The sequence below is a fragment of the Thermobia domestica genome, unplaced genomic scaffold, assembly GCF_964235325.1.
Source record: "Thermobia domestica unplaced genomic scaffold, izTheDome1.hap1.1 HAP1_SCAFFOLD_239, whole genome shotgun sequence".
Lineage (NCBI taxonomy): Eukaryota > Metazoa > Arthropoda > Insecta > Zygentoma > Lepismatidae > Thermobia > Thermobia domestica.
The window spans coordinates 158,899-180,813 of record NW_027655958.1 but is presented as its reverse complement, the minus strand read 5'-3'; the positions used below and the strand labels follow the sequence as shown (position 1 = coordinate 180,813).

The 21,915-nt window shown below is 36.0% G+C and overlaps 1 protein-coding gene across 4 annotated transcripts in view; it reads left to right on the top strand.

Moving 5' to 3' along the window:
* l(2)gl (LLGL domain-containing protein l(2)gl) overlaps positions 1–21,915 on the top strand; it is a 243,921-nt gene that overhangs the window by 107,461 nt on the left and 114,545 nt on the right. For all 4 annotated transcript variants that reach the window (XM_081747438.1, XM_081747437.1, XM_081747435.1 and 1 more), the window contains exon 3: positions 13,517–13,614. In XM_081747438.1, the coding sequence (XP_081603564.1) occupies positions 13,517–13,614 (98 nt within the window). The remainder of the gene's footprint in view (positions 1–13,516; positions 13,615–21,915) is intronic.

Genomic DNA, 21,915 nt, shown 5'->3' with positions numbered 1-21,915 from the left:
ACCTATATGCAAAACCGACCACTATTAACAGAATCATTCCGTGTATTTCTTGATGGATTGAGATATGGGTGAAATATGTATATGCGATGTGCGTAATATACTTCGCAGACTCATACCATCGTCCCTGGCAATATTGCGGGAGCTATGTGTGGATTCACAGCAACAGCAGTTAAAACATTTGTTGCACCACCGCACCTGTATTTGGCTTGTTTCCACACATTGTCTCGGTGTTGCACTTCGGTGTCCCTTAATTTCAGAAAGAGCTTATCAAAAAGACGTCCCAATGGCTGCTGTCTGTCCAGATATGTCTCTGCGTACATGCAGCAGGCTTCTGAGGCATTCTTCCTGCATGAATATGTCTTTTGTCTCATTTCCAAGCCTCTGACAGTATTTATGAAATAACTAAATGTGCAGGAGCTATGATTCAGTAAAAATAAAGTGTAGGATTAACACGCCAGGTACTTCTTAGGGTTGTATTATAGCAGGGCTTAGCCCTAAACCTATGCCTCTTTAACGTTGTCATTTATATTATAACTCAAAATGGAAGAGATAATGCCTCCTAGTGTTGGTGTTTACCGATGATATTGTACTATTCAATACAAATAGGAAAGAAATTAAAAGGAAAGTAGAGTTGAAGGAAGTCTGAAAGATAGAAGGCTAAACTTAGTAGAAAGAAAACGGAATATCTTGAGTTCAACGAAGAAGGAAATGGGGATCTAAGACTACAAGAAGAACGAGTGAATGAATAGGAAATAGATAAATATTACCAAGAATAGTAATTTGAAGTGGAAATAACACAAAGAATGCAAGTGGTATTTGGAAATTAGAAGTAAATGTATGGCGTTCTGTGTAACTGCAGAATCACGGTAAAGAATAGATATATTTACAAAATAGTGATTAGAAGCAGGAACATGGCCAATAAAGAAAGCACAAGTAAAAAGATTGAAAGTTATCCTGGATGTATGAGATAAGAAGAGGAGGCAGAAATGAGGGAGTAGTAAGGGATGCCTTTGTAAACACGTCTAGTAGGATAACAAGAAGACTGCAGTGGTATGGCATCTAATAGAACAAACGATTATGTGGTCAGAAATGTGATGGCAATGGAAGTGAATGGAAAGAAAGGTAGAGGAAGACATAAGAAGGAAATGAATAGACATGGTTAAGAATGCCTTAAGAAGAAAAAAAACTAAGAGGGGAGAAATTCCTGCAACAGGCCTTTATAGAAAACCATCAGAAACGTCGAGCCCACATTAAATGAGAAACAAGGGAGAGATAGTAGTCAAATATAATTAAATGTTTTACTAGTTACAGCACACAGATGACGAGAAGAACCCTAAAACAGGGGCAGCGGGGAAAGGTCAACTACATGGTCAAGTCCATTTTCGGTTTTTGAGGTGTGATCTATACTTAGATGTCGTCTGCTACTCCGGATAGTTATCTGAGTGCTATTTCGTGATGTCATTTGAAACCCCCGTGCGAAAAGTGGGCGAGCCCATACCTACGTCACACTACTTCTGCTAGGGTTCTTCTCGTCATCTGTGAGCTGTACGTTGGTTCTGAAAGCCAAACATTGAGAAAATATAGCTATGTAGAAATTTGCCATATATTAATAATTCAGCAATGTTCTTTAGTAAATCAGAAAAGAAGTACAGTATACTTTCAGCTTTACGGTTGAAGATAAAAGTACGGGCTACCGCACTAAACTTTCTTCCTCCAGTTTCCAAAATTAAATCACAGTATGCTACAATTTTTACGGACGTATTTATTTATGAATGCTGCATATTCTAGTTTTGTACTACAGATAATTTAAAAACGAAAATAAAACCGACAAAAATAAACACTTACTAATATAATAATCTGTGATACATGAACAAAATCTGTGAGATATAATGTGTTTGATGGAGACAATGTGCAACTGTAATACATATTATTAATAGTAGGTATTTGCTTTAGTCAGATTTTGTTTGTGAATTATTTATAAATTAAGAACAAAATCGTGTGAATCGTTCTGGAGATAATTGTCAAAAAAAAAAAAAAAAAAAAAAAAAAAAAAAAAAAAAAAAAAAAACGCCAAGTGAACTTTGTGGTGGACAAACACCGTATGCGTGGGTTTTCTCGGGGTTCTCCCGTTTCTTCCCACTTCATTCATTCTACCATTTCATTCATTACTTATCATCACCGTCTCCTTTAACCTAACCGGCATAACCGTGCGACGTAAAACTCAAATATTTCATTTCATTTTTCAATTGTCCAAAAACAACTTGCCCAAGGAGTAAACTGATTTTTTTTTTTTTTTAAATAAATAACTTCTATCTATCTGTCTATAAAATTGAAAGTGACTATGTTTGTGACTTAACTCTTGAACCACCCGACCAATCTCAATCAAATTTTCAACATAGGTCAGATTTAGGCCTGGGATTTAAAATCATTTCACTTTGACGATGTGACTTAGGGGAGGGCTCCCCGTGCAAAGAACGGGTGTTCTGCTTGTGTAATATATAGGGATGTTAATGAAATAGTGATTTATGGAACATAAACAAAACCTTTATGTCAATTTCCATAAGTAACAAATTCTGACTTTTATCCGCTAGTAAATTACCATTATGTTGGGGGCGGGGTAGGAAGATAATAAAATCCTGGAGAATGGTGTAAGAAACTTGTTAAAATTTGGTTCGGGTACTTTGAATGTATGTTCTATAGGCGTGTGTGTATACATGGGAGTAGATGGACACATATCCAGAAATAACCTTTTCGGCATTCAGAGGCTATGAAATTTGTATTCGTTGAAATGTCAACGTTTTTTCACGATTATTATATTTCCTTCTTCAATCGTCGCTCGAAACTTTTTATATATATATATATATATATATATATATATATATATATATATATATATATATATATATATATATAAAAAGGAATCCGTTAAACTGTTTCATACATACCTTATTGCTGCTTCCCTTGCGGAGACTTCAAGCCTCTACTAGAACGTTACTGGTTGTAGCGCGTAATAAATTGGTTATTAACCCACATATTTATTTTTGCTCTATTAGAATCCCTTTCTTTTTGTATACTGTACAAACATGTATGCGCTAGCAGCAATGTAAAATTGTTTCTTAACTCGTTTTCGTGAAAATATTATTTATGTATTACTTGCAGTTAAAGATATTCAGTTCATTATCAATGAACGTGTTAGGTATGTGAACGGAGAGGAGATTTTGATAGTAAAAGTATCCAGTAACAACTAGATCAAGTTTGCCCCGCGTACTCAATTATTGTCCAGTCTCCAGGTTGTTGTTTGAAAACATGTTTCACACTACTACACTGCTCGTCGTTTGCTGAGGACGCTTGTACTTACAAGTCAAGGTCATGGTATTTGTTGCAGTGTTGCAATATGGTAAGATCGAGATTATATGAGAAAATAGACGTCGAAAAAATTACGCTGTGCGGTAATGATTGTTCCTTTAAGTAAGTATTTATTGTTCAAGTGCCTTCCAACGTTCTCTCTATGTAAAGACCCTTACTTATTTTTTCCTCAGGGCCGCGGTGGCTCAGTGGTAGAGCGTTCACCTCTGGTGCATGGGGTCCCGGGTTCAAACCCTGCTCCCGCCAAGTGAACTTTGTGGTGGACAAACACCGTTGTGCGTGGGTTTTCTCGGGGTTCTCCCGTTTCCTCCCACTTTCTTCTTTCCACCATTTCATTCATTTCTCATAATCACCGTCTCCTTTAGCCTAACCGGCATAACTGTGGGATGTAAAACACAAAGATTTCATTTTTTTTAATTTTTTCCTTTTTTCGTCTGTTATTATTGAAATACATATTAGCGTAATTACGCCTACTCATATGGTAGTGCTTAACGGATCTAGGTGCAGTTCCTGATATGAGGGCAAATTTTCAGTATTGATCAGCATCGTGAACAGTTAAAAAATACGTAACTTACGATATTCAGAAAAGTACAGGGTGGCCCAATAAAACTGTGCCCATTTTAACGATTAAGAAAACAAAAGTACTGCAGATGAAAACTTGTTTATTCAAAAATATAAAATTGCATTGAAAGTAGTCTGAAATTACTTTGTTCTGATTTGAATTACTCTGTTCTGTTGTTTTGAAGTGACGCAACAATTGACAATGGAACTATTGTCAATAATACCTCATAAAACTTTTTTTTTTTTTTTTTTTTTTTGTCAGTGGAAAGCTGAGAGGAGCGAAAGGGGCCGTCGCTTCCGCTCACCACACTCGTGCCAATTCCAGTCATGGTTTGGCAGTAGCTCATCGCGCGTACACAGTTGAACTTTTTTTTTTTTTTTTTTTTTTTAAAGCAATAGTTATATGATAAGAGTGCAAAGAGCTTTTCGCTTAGTGTGCTATTCTACATAATGAAAATCTTCCGAATCGAAAGCAGGGGGCGGATCCAGGGGGGCGATCGGGGCAATTGCCCCCCAGAAGAAACTTTCCTTATATAAAAACAAAACCCATCCCAGATTTTGAACTCTTAAAAGTAGCTCTAAGTGGCTGTATTACAACCCCCCCCCCTCCAGAAGTCCGTCCTGGATCCGCCTCTGATCGAAAGACTGTCTTGCACACACTCAGCTACCACTGCTATATGCTGGACATGATGTGTTCGGTCGTTGACCATCCAATATAAATTCGGTTCGAAATTTTTTGATAGTGCGTTCAGTGGGTTCACTATTCCGACTGTACATTGTTTCATAGAGCACTGATGTTCGTAATGCAGCTCCACATTTTGGGGACTTCCGGTGTAAGTCTTTCCATAATGAAATAGTACTCAATACTGAGCCACACTGCAATAGTAGCTTGACACTAATCACGCGTGATTTGTTTTAAAAAAAAATCCCCATTGAAAAAAGTACCTCAGGATGGATCACCCTTTATAAGCAATGAAATGTCATTCTATTCCTGCTAAGGCTTGTATACTGGTATAGATGTACTATAGCATATATAGCAATAACGACTGGAGGCGGCAACACCAGCAGGAATTTTTCCAGGGAGGTCAATAAACTGACACACAAGCACACTCGCGTATATAACACTTTTCGATACAGTTTGATCTCAGCTCGCGCCGTGTGGACTTTGTGGTTTACAAACACCGTGCTCGTGGGTTTTCTCGGGGTTCTCCCGTTTCCTCCCACTTCATTCCACCATTTCACTCATCTCTCATCATCACAGTCTCCTTTAGCCTAATCGGCATAACCGTGGGACGTAAAACTTAAAGATTTCATTTCATTTTTTCATTTACTTTTCGATACACATAATATATCATATAAAACAACGCGCATGCCCTTATTAACTACAGTAAATAAACTATAGTACTGTAGTATATAAGAGAAAATTAGTGTTTTGACATTATTACCAAGAACTGAACACCCTTCGAAAATCTAGGGAGGGACAACTGCCCTTACCCCTTCTGTGAGCGGCCATGACCAAAAATTTAATTACTGTAGAACTGAAGACTTATCTATTTATATCAAGCAGAAAGTTGCATGTGAAGTGCATCAAACAGAAAGTCAAAATATTGCATAGCAGAAAGTCAAAATATTGCATAGCTCTTAGAAACACAAAAGCAATGGTGATTGGAACGAAGCGGTTATTACAGCGAAGTAGAGAGAAAGAAGAACAGATGATAAGTTTTCGATATGTGGATAGAGTTATTGTTGAGAACATGAAATGCGATCGTGAAATAGAAGCAAGGATAGGAATGGTGAAAGAAGTATTTACGGAGAAGAAAAGTTATTTTATGAATTCTTAGATAAAGTTAAGAAACGGACTCATGAAATATTTCATGAAGAGTATTGCACTAAGAGGGAGATGGATGGACGTTACGCAAATGCAATAAGAAAAAGGTTGATGGATTTCGAAATGTGAATGTGAAGAAGAACGGAGAAAATAACCTGAGTCGAACGGTAAACGAATTAGAAAGCATTAGAAATAGTAGGAGAGAAAATAATAATCTTAAGATGTAAATTAAGAAAAGAAGGTGAAAACTATTTGGGACTTCGGTTGAGAGGGAACTATATCAGGATGTACGCGTAAAATTGACCGTGGCAGGAAAAGGAGAGTAGTTGATAAACGGCAGCCACATACACAGAAATTTACTTAGTGGGGTCCAAAGCTTTTTGGGGGCCCACATTCAATATGAGGATAACTTATATTAAAATTTTGCAAAATCACCTCTAAAACTAGTTAAAAAAAAAAAGAAGTAGGATTTTGGGAATAACATATACGGAAGAAGTTCCCTATATCGGAGTCCATATCCTTGTAAATAAGTGGATCTTAGTTTGAAGATTTCTTCCCGTAGTTTTTTGTTTGTTTGTTTGTTTTACAGTAGCGTCCCGAAAACTCAGCCGAATGAGTGTGGAAGGGTGGCAGAGTTTGTGAAAATGTTGGGTTACGAGAATGGGATTGAAAAAGAATAAGTACGTGTGTTTCCCCAGAAAATACACTACTGTACTTGTATGTATTGGTTACTTAAGAATACAACAGGGAATAAACTGTCCAATTACCCTTAAACAAAGGAAAAGTATGTACTTTATGAAGGCATAGAGCCTTTACTATACACGAAAATAAAAATTAATAAATACGTACTGTACAGTAATTTACCTGATAAAAACAAATCTCAGAAAAATTCTGTATGTAGGCATAAATGGGTTTGCACGCAGGGTTTTTTTTTTTCGCCCTACCAGGGTATGGCCGAGTTATTCACTGTCCGGTTATAGAGGGCCGAGTTTGTAGGGACTCTACTGCATAGCCCTAGTCTAATTAGAGTTTATAAAGAATGAGTTTAATCTTGACAGTTTTTAGAGCACACGGGAAGATAGCTGAAAAGCCTTTCACATACATCTTTTTTTTTCTTCTTCTTCTTGTACAGTCAGAAACAGTATTAAGTATAGCTTGGAGTTAAAAGAAATGATAGCCCAACCTATACTTAATATTGTTTTTGATTGAACCCAGGGTGGAAAAAATAATGATTTTATTAAAAATCATTTTTGTTGATTTTTAAAAATGTAAATCGGTTTTTTTTTTTATTTAAATCGAACCTATCTTCTCGTATAATAAAAGTCGCGAACTGAAGAAATAAAAAAAAACATTAGGATTTAGCATTAAATGTTAATTGTGCCATGTAAGTGAAAGTATTGGGATTAAATTTTGAATTAATCCCCAATCGTTAACCTATTTCAATCCCAAACAATGTATTTATTTTTTTTTATTTAACAGCTCTGAGGCCATTTTATACTGGATATCTAACAATAATAATAATAACAACAACAACAACAATGGAAAGGATTTGAAAAGGTATCGGCCAGGGCCTGTTTTAGTAGGTACCATCCCGGCATTTGCCTGGTAGGATTGAGAGAAACCCTGGAAAACCCCAATCAGGATGGTTGGCAGCGGGAATCGAACCCGCGACCTTCCGAATGCAAAGCCAACGCTCTACCACTTGAGGTACTTCGCATTAAGGGAGAAGTACAGCAACTTTTATCAATATTACGGTTTTTTTCACAAAAGTTATTGATGTTTGGTAGGAGCATATTTAAAAAAAAATCGGAATTAGCTTGCAGCAGGGAATACATATAACACACAAATTTCTCATAAAGTTACATCTAGAAAAAAAAAAAGTTTCGGAGAGGGAATCCCTCAAAATACGCCTCTATTTGGGAACAAACAGACGCGCACATAAAATAATTTTCGTCTTAAATGTCGAATGGTGATTTCCCCGTTGAGATAGTTAACGATTTACAAACTCTGTGTTACGAAGAGAAGAAAGCAAGGTTCACCCATTACCTGTTCAAAACAGGATTTTCCCTAATCATCCTATGCATTACACTCGTTTTCATACTATATTGTATATACATTTGAGTCTCATTGTATTATGATTATTATCTTCCATAATCGAAATAACAGAACAGAAATGGATTTTACTTATTTTCGCTTTAAATTAATTTATTTCGGATATTGATTTAAATCAACAATTTTTATTTTAAAAATCAAGTGATTTTAAATCAGACTTATTTAAGTTGATCCACCCTGATTGAATCTGAGACATGAGTAGACTTCTCTTATCCACCTCATCACTGCTTTTGCCTTTACCGTCGTCAGTTTTTAGGACGTATAAAAGAAGAAATAAAGTGGTAAATGGTGCTATAGATTCGTAATACCAGATGCTACATTAGACGTGCGAACAGATTATTGTTCGATTTAGCTCCATTATGATAAGTATGGCAGCACTGGTTTGTTGCGCTACTCAAGGACTGATGTGAAGCTACTTAAGTGCCATCTTCTGGCATGCTATGGAGATTCTTCCATATGCAGGCATGGAAAATGCCGCATACCAACCGCTACATGACAATAATAATAATATAATGAAGCTATTCATTGCTTAAAAGTAATAAACACGAAATAGCAGTAGTTTTATTTAATTATAACGCCTTTTATTTCGATATGCTGTGTTAAATGTTAACTGTGAGTGTCGTTAACAACTTTATCTTTGAGATTATTCCAAATTGATTCGTGATCCTGCAGTTTGGTAATTTTATGTGTGTGTTTATTTTCATTAAATAAATAAAAATAATAATATTTAAAAATTCTGCAAGTGATGAGTGTTTAAATTGTGGATTGAAAACTGTCAGTTGCAGATAATGTTATAAAATATTTTATGAAAGAGAATGTCCGTTTGTAATATATATCGTCACGTGAGAAACACTTCGTGGATTGGGGTTGTTTGTAATGTGATGATGGATTATTGCCTGCAGCAAGTTGTTCTAATAAACATTTTCTTTTTTTAATTCAACAGAAGAAGGAATAAAAACAAATAGCTGTTATCACATGCAGGTTTTGAAGTTAGACACAGACATGGCAGTTAATATGTAGTTTCTTGGTTCATAAGTGTATAACGTCTCAATCAACTATTATGAATGCATTGCTGGACAAGAATTTCCCCCAAGTTTTTCGCACAGCGATCTAATTTAGACAGTTCTACGTATAACACCACCACTTAATGGTTGTATGAGGACATTTTTTGGCCTATTCGTTTCTGTGGATATACAGTCATAGGCTGTTCCACGTATAACACCACCACTCAGTGGTTGTATGAGGACATTTTTTGGCCTATTCTTTTCTGTTGGTATACAGTCATGGGCTGTTCCACGTATAACACCACCACTCAATGGTTGTATGAGGACATTTTTTGGCCTATTCTTTTCTGTTGGTATACAGTCATGGGCTGTTCCACGTATAACACCACCACTCAGTGGTTGTATGAGGACATTTTTTGGCCTATTCTTTTCTGTTGGTATACAGTCATGGGCTGTTCCACGTATAACACCACCACTCAATGGTTGTATGAGGACATTTTTTGGCCTATTCTTTTCTGTTGGTATACAGTCATGGGCTGTTCCACGTATAACACCACCACTCAATGGTTGTATGAGGACATTTTTTGGCCTATTCTTTTCTGTTGGTATACAGTCATGGGCTGTTCCACGTATAACACCACCACTCAATGGTTGTATGAGGACATTTTTTGGCCTATTCTTTTCTGTTGGTATACAGTCATGGGCTGTTTTTTTGGTATTCCAATGTGTGCGGCCTACAACCATTTGAATCTTCACGGTATTTGTCACTCCTGTCATATTTCTAATCCATGTTTTCCCCTCTTGTCTGTCCTCACAGCATATGTTGGCTAGTCTGCAGACGTCGAATCTATATATCTACATCTGTGATCCATGTCAAAACAGGCAGAATTAATTTATATGAACTTTACGCTTTGGTTACATTGACATTTTACTTTCCAATGAGTATGCGTTCCTCTCTTCTCTTAAATTAAATACAGGAAAAGCTATATTTTAAATTGAGTGAAAAAAAAAAAAAAAACAACGAAGAAAAGCAAGCAAAACATTGAAATATTCAAGAGGAAGATCAATTGTAGCCTGTATTATAATCACTTTAAATGTTTCACATATTTGTGGAATTTGGTATTAACCCGGCGGCACTGGCACTCGTTAATGTGACTTGAGCACTGGCACGTAGTCTCACAGACCCATTTGTTAAATTTTAAATCTTTACCTGATAATTTTTCTTTAATTTTTTTGTTGATAATTTTATTTTGTAATCATATTCACAAGTATCCATTGAAAAATAAAAGTTTCAATTTGAACCCCAGTCGGAACCAACGGCCAGCTACTAGTGACAGGCTACAAAAACAGGTAACACGGGTCTGAGAGATTTGGCGCCGGGTTAAAAAATGTAGTAATGTATGGTAGAGATGGTACTCAAGGTATTTTCTTTTCTCTCGCCTATTTATTACAAAAGTTCTATACAAGTTCTTTGTACATTATGCTACAAATAAGTATTTTCCTCTAAGTAATAGACCATTCTATATGAGAGGTTGGATCTCCTGCCCGTAGAGCGCGGAGATAGGATAGGAACCGCTTGCCCAGAGCAGCGCAAAGAGAAGGGTAGGAATGAACTATGTCATCACATTCATTCATTGGTAATAGCAGGTTTTATTGTTCCAAGTTACGAGAGTAAGATCTTGTTCTGCATGTGTGTTGTTCTGTGCTGACGTTTGGAGTTCATCGTATGTCTTTGTTAGGATTGCAACTGTCGCAGACCCTCAGTGTTGTCCGTTTGATTGGTGGAATCCCGTAGGGCAGTCGTGGCATCTTGTAGATCTCTCGGCGTGGCACGTTGTTCCGATGGCTGCAATTCTGGGGTTGGAGTGGTTGTCCAGAATCGGGATGAGAGTTGTTCTCGAACTGTCTGAAGGAGCAGGAGCTCGAGAGTTTCGTGGATCTGGGCATTCTGGTCCCTAAGGTGTGTCTGGTTATAACTAATTCTGCCTTGTTCTGCACAATTTGGAGTTTTCGGTGTTGGTAATGTGATGCATGCTCTCAGCTGATTGAGTGTACAGTAGGATTGACGTGATGCAGACTTCATAGATGTTCTTCCTTGTTCTGTGGATGAAGCATTCACTGGGAAGAATGGACAGCAGTGCTCAAAATGTTCTCGTGGCCGAGGTTGTTATAGAGAGGTGTCATGCAAACGTCAGGTGGTGATCCAGGATGGCCCCGAGGTACTTGGTTTCATTGACCAATGGCAGTAAGATTCCAAACAATGGTGATGATGTAGTCCCGGTCCTGTGTTTCTTACAGAAGTCTACCAGAGTTGTTTTGATAGGATTTTGATTTTTCATCCGCTCTTTCAGTTTGGTGATGTGGCGTTGCATCGCCATCTCTGCATAACGAGGGTTCCTATTTTGCGCAAAGATTGCACTGTCATTCTCGACGTGCTCTTTTATAGCCTATTTTGGAGGCGGAGTTTGTGGAGGGGTTGTAGGGGTCCTTCGTGGCTCTCCGTGTTCTCTTCGTACTTCTTCGTAGGTGGTTTGTCGGCTGCTTGATGATCCTCATGGAGAAGCACATGTTGTTATTTACAAATATAAGAGGATATTGCAATATCCAAATTCTATTCCTGTACCACAGTTTCATTATGCGGTATTCTTTGCATATTCAAAGCAGTGGTGAAATTCTGTATCGTACCGTTTTTGGAATCTTATGTATTAATAAATCTCTTACACATTTATTCGGAAAACGTTGCAGTTATTGAAATTCTATTGACAGATTTATAAAGGATGATTTACTGCAATGTTAGTCGTGTAATTGTCTACGTTGTCATTTACTTAGGCAAATTGATTATATTGCAGGTATTGCTCCCCCTGAGTTCAAGAAGTATATAGATTTTAATAATACATGGTAGTAATATATATATATATATATATAAAAGCTACTTACCTCGTTGGAGTTTTCTTTCCTCACTAAGCAAAACCTGGAATGATGGTACTGCTGAACATACAGCACGAAACTTCGTACATGTGATTTGATTCAGAATACGAATATCTCATTCACTTACATGGATTCAATATGGATGGTAAAGGAAGATAGGGCAGGTGGAAGGCCAATACACTGCCGATTGTTGTGTTGTAAGACGTGGCTGGTGAGAAATAGAAATGTCACCATATTATGTATTGATCGAAAATATACATTAATATATGTGGTTCTATGTGTAATTTCTTCTTTTCTACGAGCGGATCATGATCTGTGGACAGTCGATATTTCCCCATAAATGTAAATGTAATACAAAATGCATACTCTTAAATTCAGGTATTCACATTATGTTTTGAGTATTTTCTTTACATGAAGGGTGTAATGGAACAACCAACAGAATCTATTTTAGGGGAGTTTTAGGAACTCAATTGCTCATAACTTTAAATTTCAGTTATAACATTAAAATAAATGATAACTTGAGATGCATTGTATTTTTCGGAAATCCTTTAAGGTTTAACTAGTCACTTTTGGTAACTATGAGATATGACATTAACAAGTGCTAACGTCATTGATTGGAATTTATTCATTTTCGAACGGACATTTTATTTTCTCTTCGACTAAAGTTTATGAACCTCAGGTGTTCATTACTTATTTCTGATCAGAGTACTATGCTATAAAACTAAACATTTTGTATTTAAATATGGGAATTGTACTATTATTATTATTATTATTATTATTATTATTATTATTATTATTATTATTATTATTATTATTATTATTATTATTATTTTAAATCGCACTAACTGTATGGCCTATGGAACCCGATGTTTCAATGCTGCATTCACTGAAGCTCTGCATTGACTTCTGTCCTTAGCCAGCTGGATCAAGTTTCTACTTCGTATTTCTGTTTCTACGAGATCTGTCTTAATGTCCTCCCTTCTGCGACTATGTCTTCCTAATGGTTTTTATCTGATTGGGTTTCTAAGGTTTTTTTACTTCCTTCTACTCTGGCTACATGATCTCATGTGAGCCTCCTAAACTTAATGATGCTAACGATGTAAAGTAAACGTTATAAATTATGCAGTTCTTCGTTATGAAGTTCCCGCCATTTCGCATTCCCATTCCTCTCTGGTCTGAATATTTACCTGAGAATTTTACTATGCAAGTACAAATTTACGAAATCTTTTCAGGGGTGATATTTAAATAAGCATTTCAGTCTGAAAAGGGGGAGAAAAATTAACTTCAGTAAAAATTTCACTTCACGGTACACAATACACGAAATTCCACTTTCATTAAAATCGTGAAACCTAAACAGTCTTAAAAATGAACCTTGTTGTTTTTTATGTAATAAAAAATTATCATTTTATTACTTCTTCTGTATCAATTATCCTTTTCACTTCATAATGAACAGTATTGGTTTCTCCCAGTATGTTAAACGACTTATTCTAATATATGCATGTAGACGTAAAAAGGTAAGATTGTCGACAGCAAAATGTGACCATTTGCAAATTCGAAAATGTGTGAATAAGAATTTAATTAATAGACATATTTGTTATTCAACTTACTGCTTGTCGAGGACTGTAGTTGCAGGTACAAAAATACACTAGTGATAATTTTTTTCTGAAAGGTTATATTTCAGTTTACAATACTAATTTATTTTTATTTTTATTTTCAGACTGTACAACATGGATTTCCATCCAAACCAACAGCCATAGCATGGGACCCAGTTCTTCGATTAGTTGCTCTTGGAACGCAAAGCGGTGTCATCAAAGTGTATCCTTTTTCGAAGAATTTTGTGTTTTATTATATGGTACAGTATTAAAAATCGATATATCAGTTTTATTATAGTAAAATATTTACCCCATTATGGAATAATTTCCTGTATTTATGCAGCCAAATTTTATTTGGATTGTGTGCTATCTGACAGTAGGCAAGGAAAGTGTTTATCTGTTTATAGGCACGTAAACAAGTACACGATTGGGTATTCGTACTTTAAACTGTTTATTTAATACATTTCAAGTAGTGTTGAAATCACACCCGAAAACAAGATTTTTATGTTCGTTACGTAGTTTCGTGGGGATGTTTCGTAGCACAATGGGCTCTTTTGATACGAGCTACAGTTTTATAACAGATCAAACTATGGGATTCAAATACTCTTGTACTTACCGAATTTGTTGGTTATTAGCACATTCAAGAGTAACTGACAATTGTAACTGGATAATAGGTATGTCGCGAAATGCATAGCATTCTTTCACTATGACGCGGAGTCAAAGAGAAGAATTTTTCTTCGATGTTACAAAAGCTTTGTGAATGATAGCACTCAGCGTGGAATTAATTATGTAGTTGTTATTCAACGGTGAATGAACCCATTTAATGTTATTTATGTCATAGAAGGAAGTGACAGTGGCGGATCCAGGACGGACTTCTGGGTGGTGGTGGCTTGGAATACTGCTACTTAGAGCTACTTTTAAGAGTTCCAAACTCTGGGATGGGTTTTATTTATATATAAAATAAGAAAGTTTCCTCTTCTGGGGGGAAGGGGGGCGATTGCCTCCCTGGATCCGTCCCTGGGAAGTGAGTTTAAATGGTTAAGATTTATTTTATAAGTACAGAATAATCATTCACATCCACGGTGTTCAGAGATCTTAATTCACGATGATCAGTTAGCTCAATATGAACATTGTGTTCAATACTCTTTTGATTTACAACTTAACGCTATGCATAAGCAGAAAAAGTCTTATGCATAGACGTTAAACTAAAAATTGTGATTTCTTATACATAGAATGGCCATATCCGTCTGTCAACTAGCGTCAGAGTAATAGCCTATTGATGTGGAATAGTGTTTCAAGCATAGTATTAATTTCCTTCCATAATCCTCTATTCAAATTAAGGATAGCCACATTTTTTTTTTTTTTTTGAAAAATGAATTTTCCGAAATGAAAAATGAGAAACAAAAAAATTGGTTGAAAAACGAAAATAGAATTTTTTCGAAAAACAGATTTTTTTCGGAAAACTAAGCACGAAAGGTTTTTCGAAAGACGAAAAATCGAAAAATGAAATTTCCGAAAATCGACAATCATATTTTTCTAGAAAGGCCATCTCTAATTCAAACCAGAAGTAGTAGAAATTAACTTTTTCGGTTTCAGTATTGATCGCCAGAGAGCAGAAACGGTAAAAGCAAGAAGCAATTTCTTAATATGGATCATCTCCGCTCTTATTTCTGTACTAAAACCGGAAGCGGTAGAAGTTACTACCAATTCGGTGTTAATATTGATTTCCGTATAGCGAGGTCAGTCATAACTGCGATCTATAGTAGGTAACGAGGACATTTTTTTATATAAAAATAATGGATTTAGGATTTCAAGAATAGATCCCTTCTAGCTTTATTGAAACCGGAAGTTATAGAAGTATACTGCAACTTCCGGTTTCAGTATTGATTCTCACAGTGAAAGTGGAAAAGATAACGAGATGCGTTTTTTCATATGGTTCGTTACAACTAAACTCGTTAGCTACTTCACATTAAACGTTAAAGATTTCTGACGAATGCGGTAGCTGGCACTAGTAAGAATAGTTGTAAGTTCCAAAATTTTACATCAGACTGTGTGGAAAGATTGCTTTAAGGTGAGTGCATACACTTTAAGATTCCTGAAATCCCCCCTCCCCCTGTCTTTTTTTTTTTCGAGCTTAGGTTAATTCGAAATAAAATATACGAAGATTTTTGTTCCTGGAATAGGGAAGCAATAAAAGTAATGCATGGGACTTGAGGTGACGTATTTATCGATGGAACTCGTATAAACTGTTCTTCTTGATTGAAGACAGTTCAGGGGACTTCATAGCTCATTGAGTAAGCACGTGATGGAGCGACAGTGGCCTCACGACCCGCGGAATTAGAAGGAATTCGTCTCGATAAACAACTATACTATGTTGTCTTCCCAAATATGGCACTGTGCCTGTTTTCTTTCTTTGTTTTTTTCTTATTCCACAACGTTTAAGTTTCTTTGGCATTCAGCTCAAATGGGAGAAAGAAAAAAAAAAGTAAAATGATGTAAGCATATGCTGAGGTGCGGTGGATACATCTGTTACTGAAATATTCTTACGATCTCGTGACATCGTTGTCCAGATATAAACTAATTATACAAAATTTTTGTAGTATTACGTGCTTTTTACGTATTGCTATACAATATATGATCATATGGTGTTGATTACAGACTTCACAATATTATAAGTAGCAGTATAATTCAGCCGGTTCACACCGGTTAAAATATTTCGAGTTCGCAGAACTGTTTGTTATACCCAGACACAACAGTTAATTTTACCCATTTATACCCAGAACAGTAAATTTTAGTTGAATTACCTTTGTTTTTTTTAGAAATTCGTACAGCTACAGGGTTAAATATATGATTTCTCAGAACAAGGTATAAGCATCTATTTCTTAATCTCGAATGCTCAGATATCAAGAATAAGAACTGGGTTCACATGAGTGTAGTGTTGAGGGTTATACATGTTTGAAACACATATATACCATTATTAACAACTGTCGATCCATTGTTGGATTAATGGTTTTCCAATACTTTTTGACAAACATCTATTTTGGATAATTCGTTTCCAAGATATTCGCAGCAATGGTACCTAATTTCGTTGACACTACATTGTATTATGATACTATGTAGCTCGCTATTTGTCATTTGTGGTGCCCAGTAAAACGAATTAGCTTTTGTCTATTTTGTATGGTTTGTTTCCTAAGAGAGTTATATCTATCTACTCTCTCTCTCTCTTTCGTATATTTCGAGGAAATGGATAAAAACTAATTTTTATAGCGTTGAAAAGTATGTAGTTTGTCAACAGTCTGATGCAGTCAATAATTTTTTATTCTGCTACAATAGATCAGATTATTTTAACTAAACAAACTAGATGTCACGCATTTATTGTAAATATTGGACCATCCTTAACTGTATTCTAGTTAATTTCTTTTTAAATAAGAGACCATATCTAACACTTAACATGGTTCATTTAAGCATGTACCATTGTTGAAACAAAATCACGATTTTGATTCTGTAGATAGTGAATGATGAATCAAAAAGGAATGCTCTCTTAAAATAATGTTATTTAGAAATGTACAATACTTTTTCTTAGAATGTAATTATTGATAAGACAACTAAAGTTCATGAGGAAAAATAAGTACCTTGAAAGATAGCAACAAGATTAAGAGACCGGTTAGCGTACACGCCTGTGGCGTGGGAGACCCGGGTTCGATTCCCGGCGGGAGCTCATGTGGTTCGGATTCCACGTTAATCAGTAGGTCCACGTCTCATATAGCCTCGCTGCTGAACGGGACGTAAAACTCAAAGTCAACTCAACTCAAGATTAAGAGACGAATCCACATTTCAGTTCTCATTACGCCCGAGCATTGTACTCCGGAAACATGTTACAGGAGGCATGGTGGCTCAGTGGTAGAGGGCTTACCTCTGATGCGTGTGGTCCCTGGTTCGATCTCCGACCAATTCTTGTGGTGGACAACATCGTGTCCGTGGGTTTTCTCGGGGTACTGGCGTTTCCACTAACTTTCTCATTCCATTAATTCTTCCATCATCATTCACTTGCTTTAATCAGTGTTTCCCTTAGCCGAAAGGGCATAATTGTGGAACGGTAAACTGGAAGATTTCATTTAATTTTTTTTTTCCAAAAAACATGTCGATGGATGGTGGGAAATGAATTACATGCTGCATTTGTTCTTGTTTATATACACATATAAGCACACCAGAGAAGTAAAGATACTCCTCCATAGAACTTATCTAATGCTACTAAAGCCTGTGACAAACATCTTGGCATTTCAGCTAAACGAATAAAATGCAAGCTCTGGCGCGACATTGCCAAGTGGTAAAGGGGTGTGGCTATGACTAAACAGACCAACTACAGCGCGATCAGATGACAAGGGATAGACGTGGCATTTATAGGGAACTTGGAGCGCCGCCTTCAAATGCCAAGATGTTTGTCATTCCGTTTAGTTAATGCCGCCCTAGATTCTATTTGGAATTGACTATGATCTATGATGTAGTAGATAGAGGTTATCCTCGCGCTTATCAATAGATCTCTTAGTTCCAACAAAGATTGGAATGTATATTTGACTCACTGATTCGCATAATCCCACAGATTGTCAGTTTGATTTAAATCTAAAAACATTGCAGGCCTGTGCATATTCATCATGAAGTTGGAGGAGTGATAGCATTGAGAATATCCAAATTAACATGATGGTTGATATTCACATTCACTTGGGGGCAGGGTTGGCTGGTTTAAACCAGCTGGTTGAATTAAAAAAAAAAAAAAAACTTTAAATCGTATGAACTTCATGGTGACGTTTCCACATATCATATCACCTGCATTAGTATTACCTCCCTTTCAATCAAGACGTCCCATCTTCAATTCTCGGCCGAACGACAACTCTTCTTTTAAGTGTAAACCAAGTAGCGGATCTTATGTCACTTTAAGCGAAAGTCTTCTTCTTACCACGGTATTACATAAGGGTGTTTAGCCTAAACACACGAAATGAAACCAAATTGAATGCCTGAATGCCTGTTGTTTCATTAAGAAGCCATGGTTGCTTAAATATATTGATAGAAACAGGCAAAATTTATCGACTGCCAATGTAGCTTCCAACATCAGCTCGGATTAGACTTTCAGTTTTAATTTAATTGAATGATATATACAGACTAAATTTGTAATTTAATACCTCAGTTTCAGCGTCTGATTATGATACGTTGGCCATAAAATTTTACATGCCAAGCAATAACGGGATTTTTCCGTTATTGCTTTGCATTTAAAGTAATAAGAGGATCTTTCCAAGGCTATGGCGGGAGTTTCCCGATTTATATACAATTCTGTGTAATTGTTTAATTTTACAATTGTTTATCTTGACCTTCTGAAATGACTCTTGCAGATTATATTAACAAGTATGTCAGGATCAGTACAACGTATTTTTCAGGAGTACTTCATGAGTGAGTCATACAAACTCCACGAGAGGCAATTATTGAAATAACAAGAATCTTTGGTAACTATTTATGTATAAATGGGTCAGAGCCAAAGTGGACTCAAATAATTCGTATCTTTATTCATTTTTCTTACTGATATGCAAAGTAAGTCGTTATCTTTCTTTAATTTGGACTAATAAAAGTCGTAGTGAACTGACTTGGAGTAAATTAGTTCTTCTGTACTCTGTAGTACTTTGAAATTGTCCATATGTAATTCTGTATAATGGTTCCACTTGTGCAATTGTTTATCTTTTTGTCCTTCTGAAATGACTGTTGACGATTATATTAACAAATATGTAAAGATTAGTCCAACGTATTTTTATCAGGAATCCTTCGTGAGTGAGTCGGCAGACGTATCGCATTTGTAGCCAATTAGTCCCGGTTTCGAGTTCAAATGGAGAACAATTTCTCTTGGATGTAAGCCGAGAAGCGGTTTGGATTCCGCTTTAAGCTTATATGACCTCTTCCAGCATAACCCGGTTGTTGCATCCTAACACCAAGGCGAAATAAGCTTATTTCTGTCCATATGGGATATAAATACATAGAGCAAATTATTTAAACCAAAAAAACCTGGTTTAAACAAAAAACCGGGTTTAAACAAAAAAACTGGTTTTTTTGTTTTTTCAATAAAAACCATGGTTTTTGCCAACCCTGGTACATATGACTACTTTAGTTACGCGTATTACAAATCGTGACAAACCAGAACCACTAATCAAAGAACACTGGCCACCTACATCTCTTGATATCTTTATACTCTTATCCACAATCGGAAGTAAATTAAAAAAAAAAAGGCTTTTGTGGTGTTTAAGATGTTAATTTTAAGGTAAAATATTAAACTATCCTACGTACGGTCGTGAAAGTATAGGCTTTTAAAGGAGTGAAGATGTCCCAATTTTTTTAACAGATTGTATATAGAGAAAATAACAAAGCTGGTAGCATTGAAAAGCCCAAGCCATCTTTAAGGCGGATTCCACATTTCGATCTAGTTTTTTCTTCTTTTCTTTTCTTTCGTTATTCACATAGAATGCGTTCTATAAAATCTGAAGAGAAAAAAATATTGTACAGTGGAACCACGGTTCACAAAACCTCTTGTGACGAACAGGTTTTGTGAACATTTTCTCCCTTATATCAGGAACAATATTTCTTGGTAGGAACTCATGCAGAATAGGTACCCATAATTCCACCCATTTAATAGTGCTGTCGCACATATGATGTAGCTTTTATTTGTTATAGTGCTGTGTCCTATATATAGTTCTCTTTTGGACCCTATGTATTGTATTAACCTTCATTATAATTTCAAAAGTGTTAGTAATAGTAGTATTAAGAAGCCCAAGCATATTGCTGTGAAAGAAAGTTTTAAAAAAAATCCTATATATAATAAAATGTTACAATGACTGTATTCTTCATCACAGGAAGTCACTTAAAAAAAGAGAAAATAAAGCATACCATGTTTCTGTGATTAGAACGATTTAATGGTATTGACATTAATTGCAGTGGTAAAAATAATTTTGGTTGAAGAACATATTACGGAACGAATTAAGTTCGTGAGCTGGAATCCACTATATTTACTCGAATATAAGCGATTATTATTATTATTATTATTATTATTATTATTATTATTATTATTATTATTATTATTATTATTATTATTATTTTCAAAATGTAAAGCTACAGGTCGTGAGAGGCGCTGTTTATTGCATAATACATTTTTGGACAAATCGTAAAAATGCTGGTAGATGCTATTTCAGTTGTTGATTGTTGGTATTTTTATTGTTTCTTTATTTAGCTCAATAAATGAAAGAGTTCATATAAATTCAAACATATTTTTCAGAATATATAGAGCGGGGATGGGCAATGTGTCGACCAGTAACTCGTGAAAGGTAGCTCGTACTGATGTGTATCATATTTAATATCTGTATCGATGATTGTTATTGTTTTCCAACGGGCTAATTAACAGATCAATAGACCACCAGTGATTTTCTTGGGCACCCCCTGATATAGCTGTAAAGGTATTACCGGTATCCGCATTTGTAAGGATACTTCTACAAATTCACTAGTTTTGCAGCCTTGATGAGCAGTTTGTTTCATATAGTAGAATTAAAAACTAAACGAACTTTCCTTACCAAAACTCTTGAAAAATAATTCGTGGTTTTTTGCTGATTGCCAATGAATCAAATGTTGCCACACTTACAAAGGGTTAACAATATGCAGTTGTCACCAGAAGTCACAAGAAAGAACGAATAGCTTTTCCTTGCAACCCATAGGTCACGACTTCTGCGGGAAAAAGTTGTTTTGTTGCTGTACAGTCCGCAGCAAAATACCTACAACATGATCATATAAGTTTATTATGAAACGACGAAGTCTTTTGCTCCAAAATAAGTGTGCAGGAGAGAACGCCGAGGTTTCTCCTGGCGTCATTCGTACCACTTAGGCGTTATGTTGATTCCCTGCGCTGTTAGGCGTAGTTTCACAAGAAACTTAATGCTCATGTTGCAGGTTTTTTGCTGCGGAGTGTACAAACTATAATTACATGAATTTCCTGTAGTTGTTTTATAGAGGTGCTTGTTTTCGCATAATAAATGGATTCTCACTTATATTCGAGTACATACGGTGTATTAATAACCTTGTGTTAATTTCGTCAGTGTATCATTGCGTTCATAACTTGGGGGCGCAGTGGCTCAGTGGTAGAGCGTTCACCTCCGGTGTTTGGGATCCCTGGTTCGATCCCAGCTCGCGCCGTGTGGACTTTGTGGTGGACAAACACCGTGCTCGTGGGTTTTCTCGGGGTTCTCCCGTTTCCTCCCACTTTCTTCATTCCACCATTTCACTCATTTCTCATTATCACCGTCTCCTTTAGCCTAATCGGCATAATCGTGGGACGTTAAACTTGAAGATTTCATTTCATTTTTTGCCTTCATAACTCAATAACAAAGGAACATAGAACTTATGAATCATAGAAAATGAGAGAAATTCATTTAAAATATCCAATCAGCTTCTTTTTATTTTTTTCCTTTTAAGTAAAATTTGTACAAATAAAAGGAAGATACTG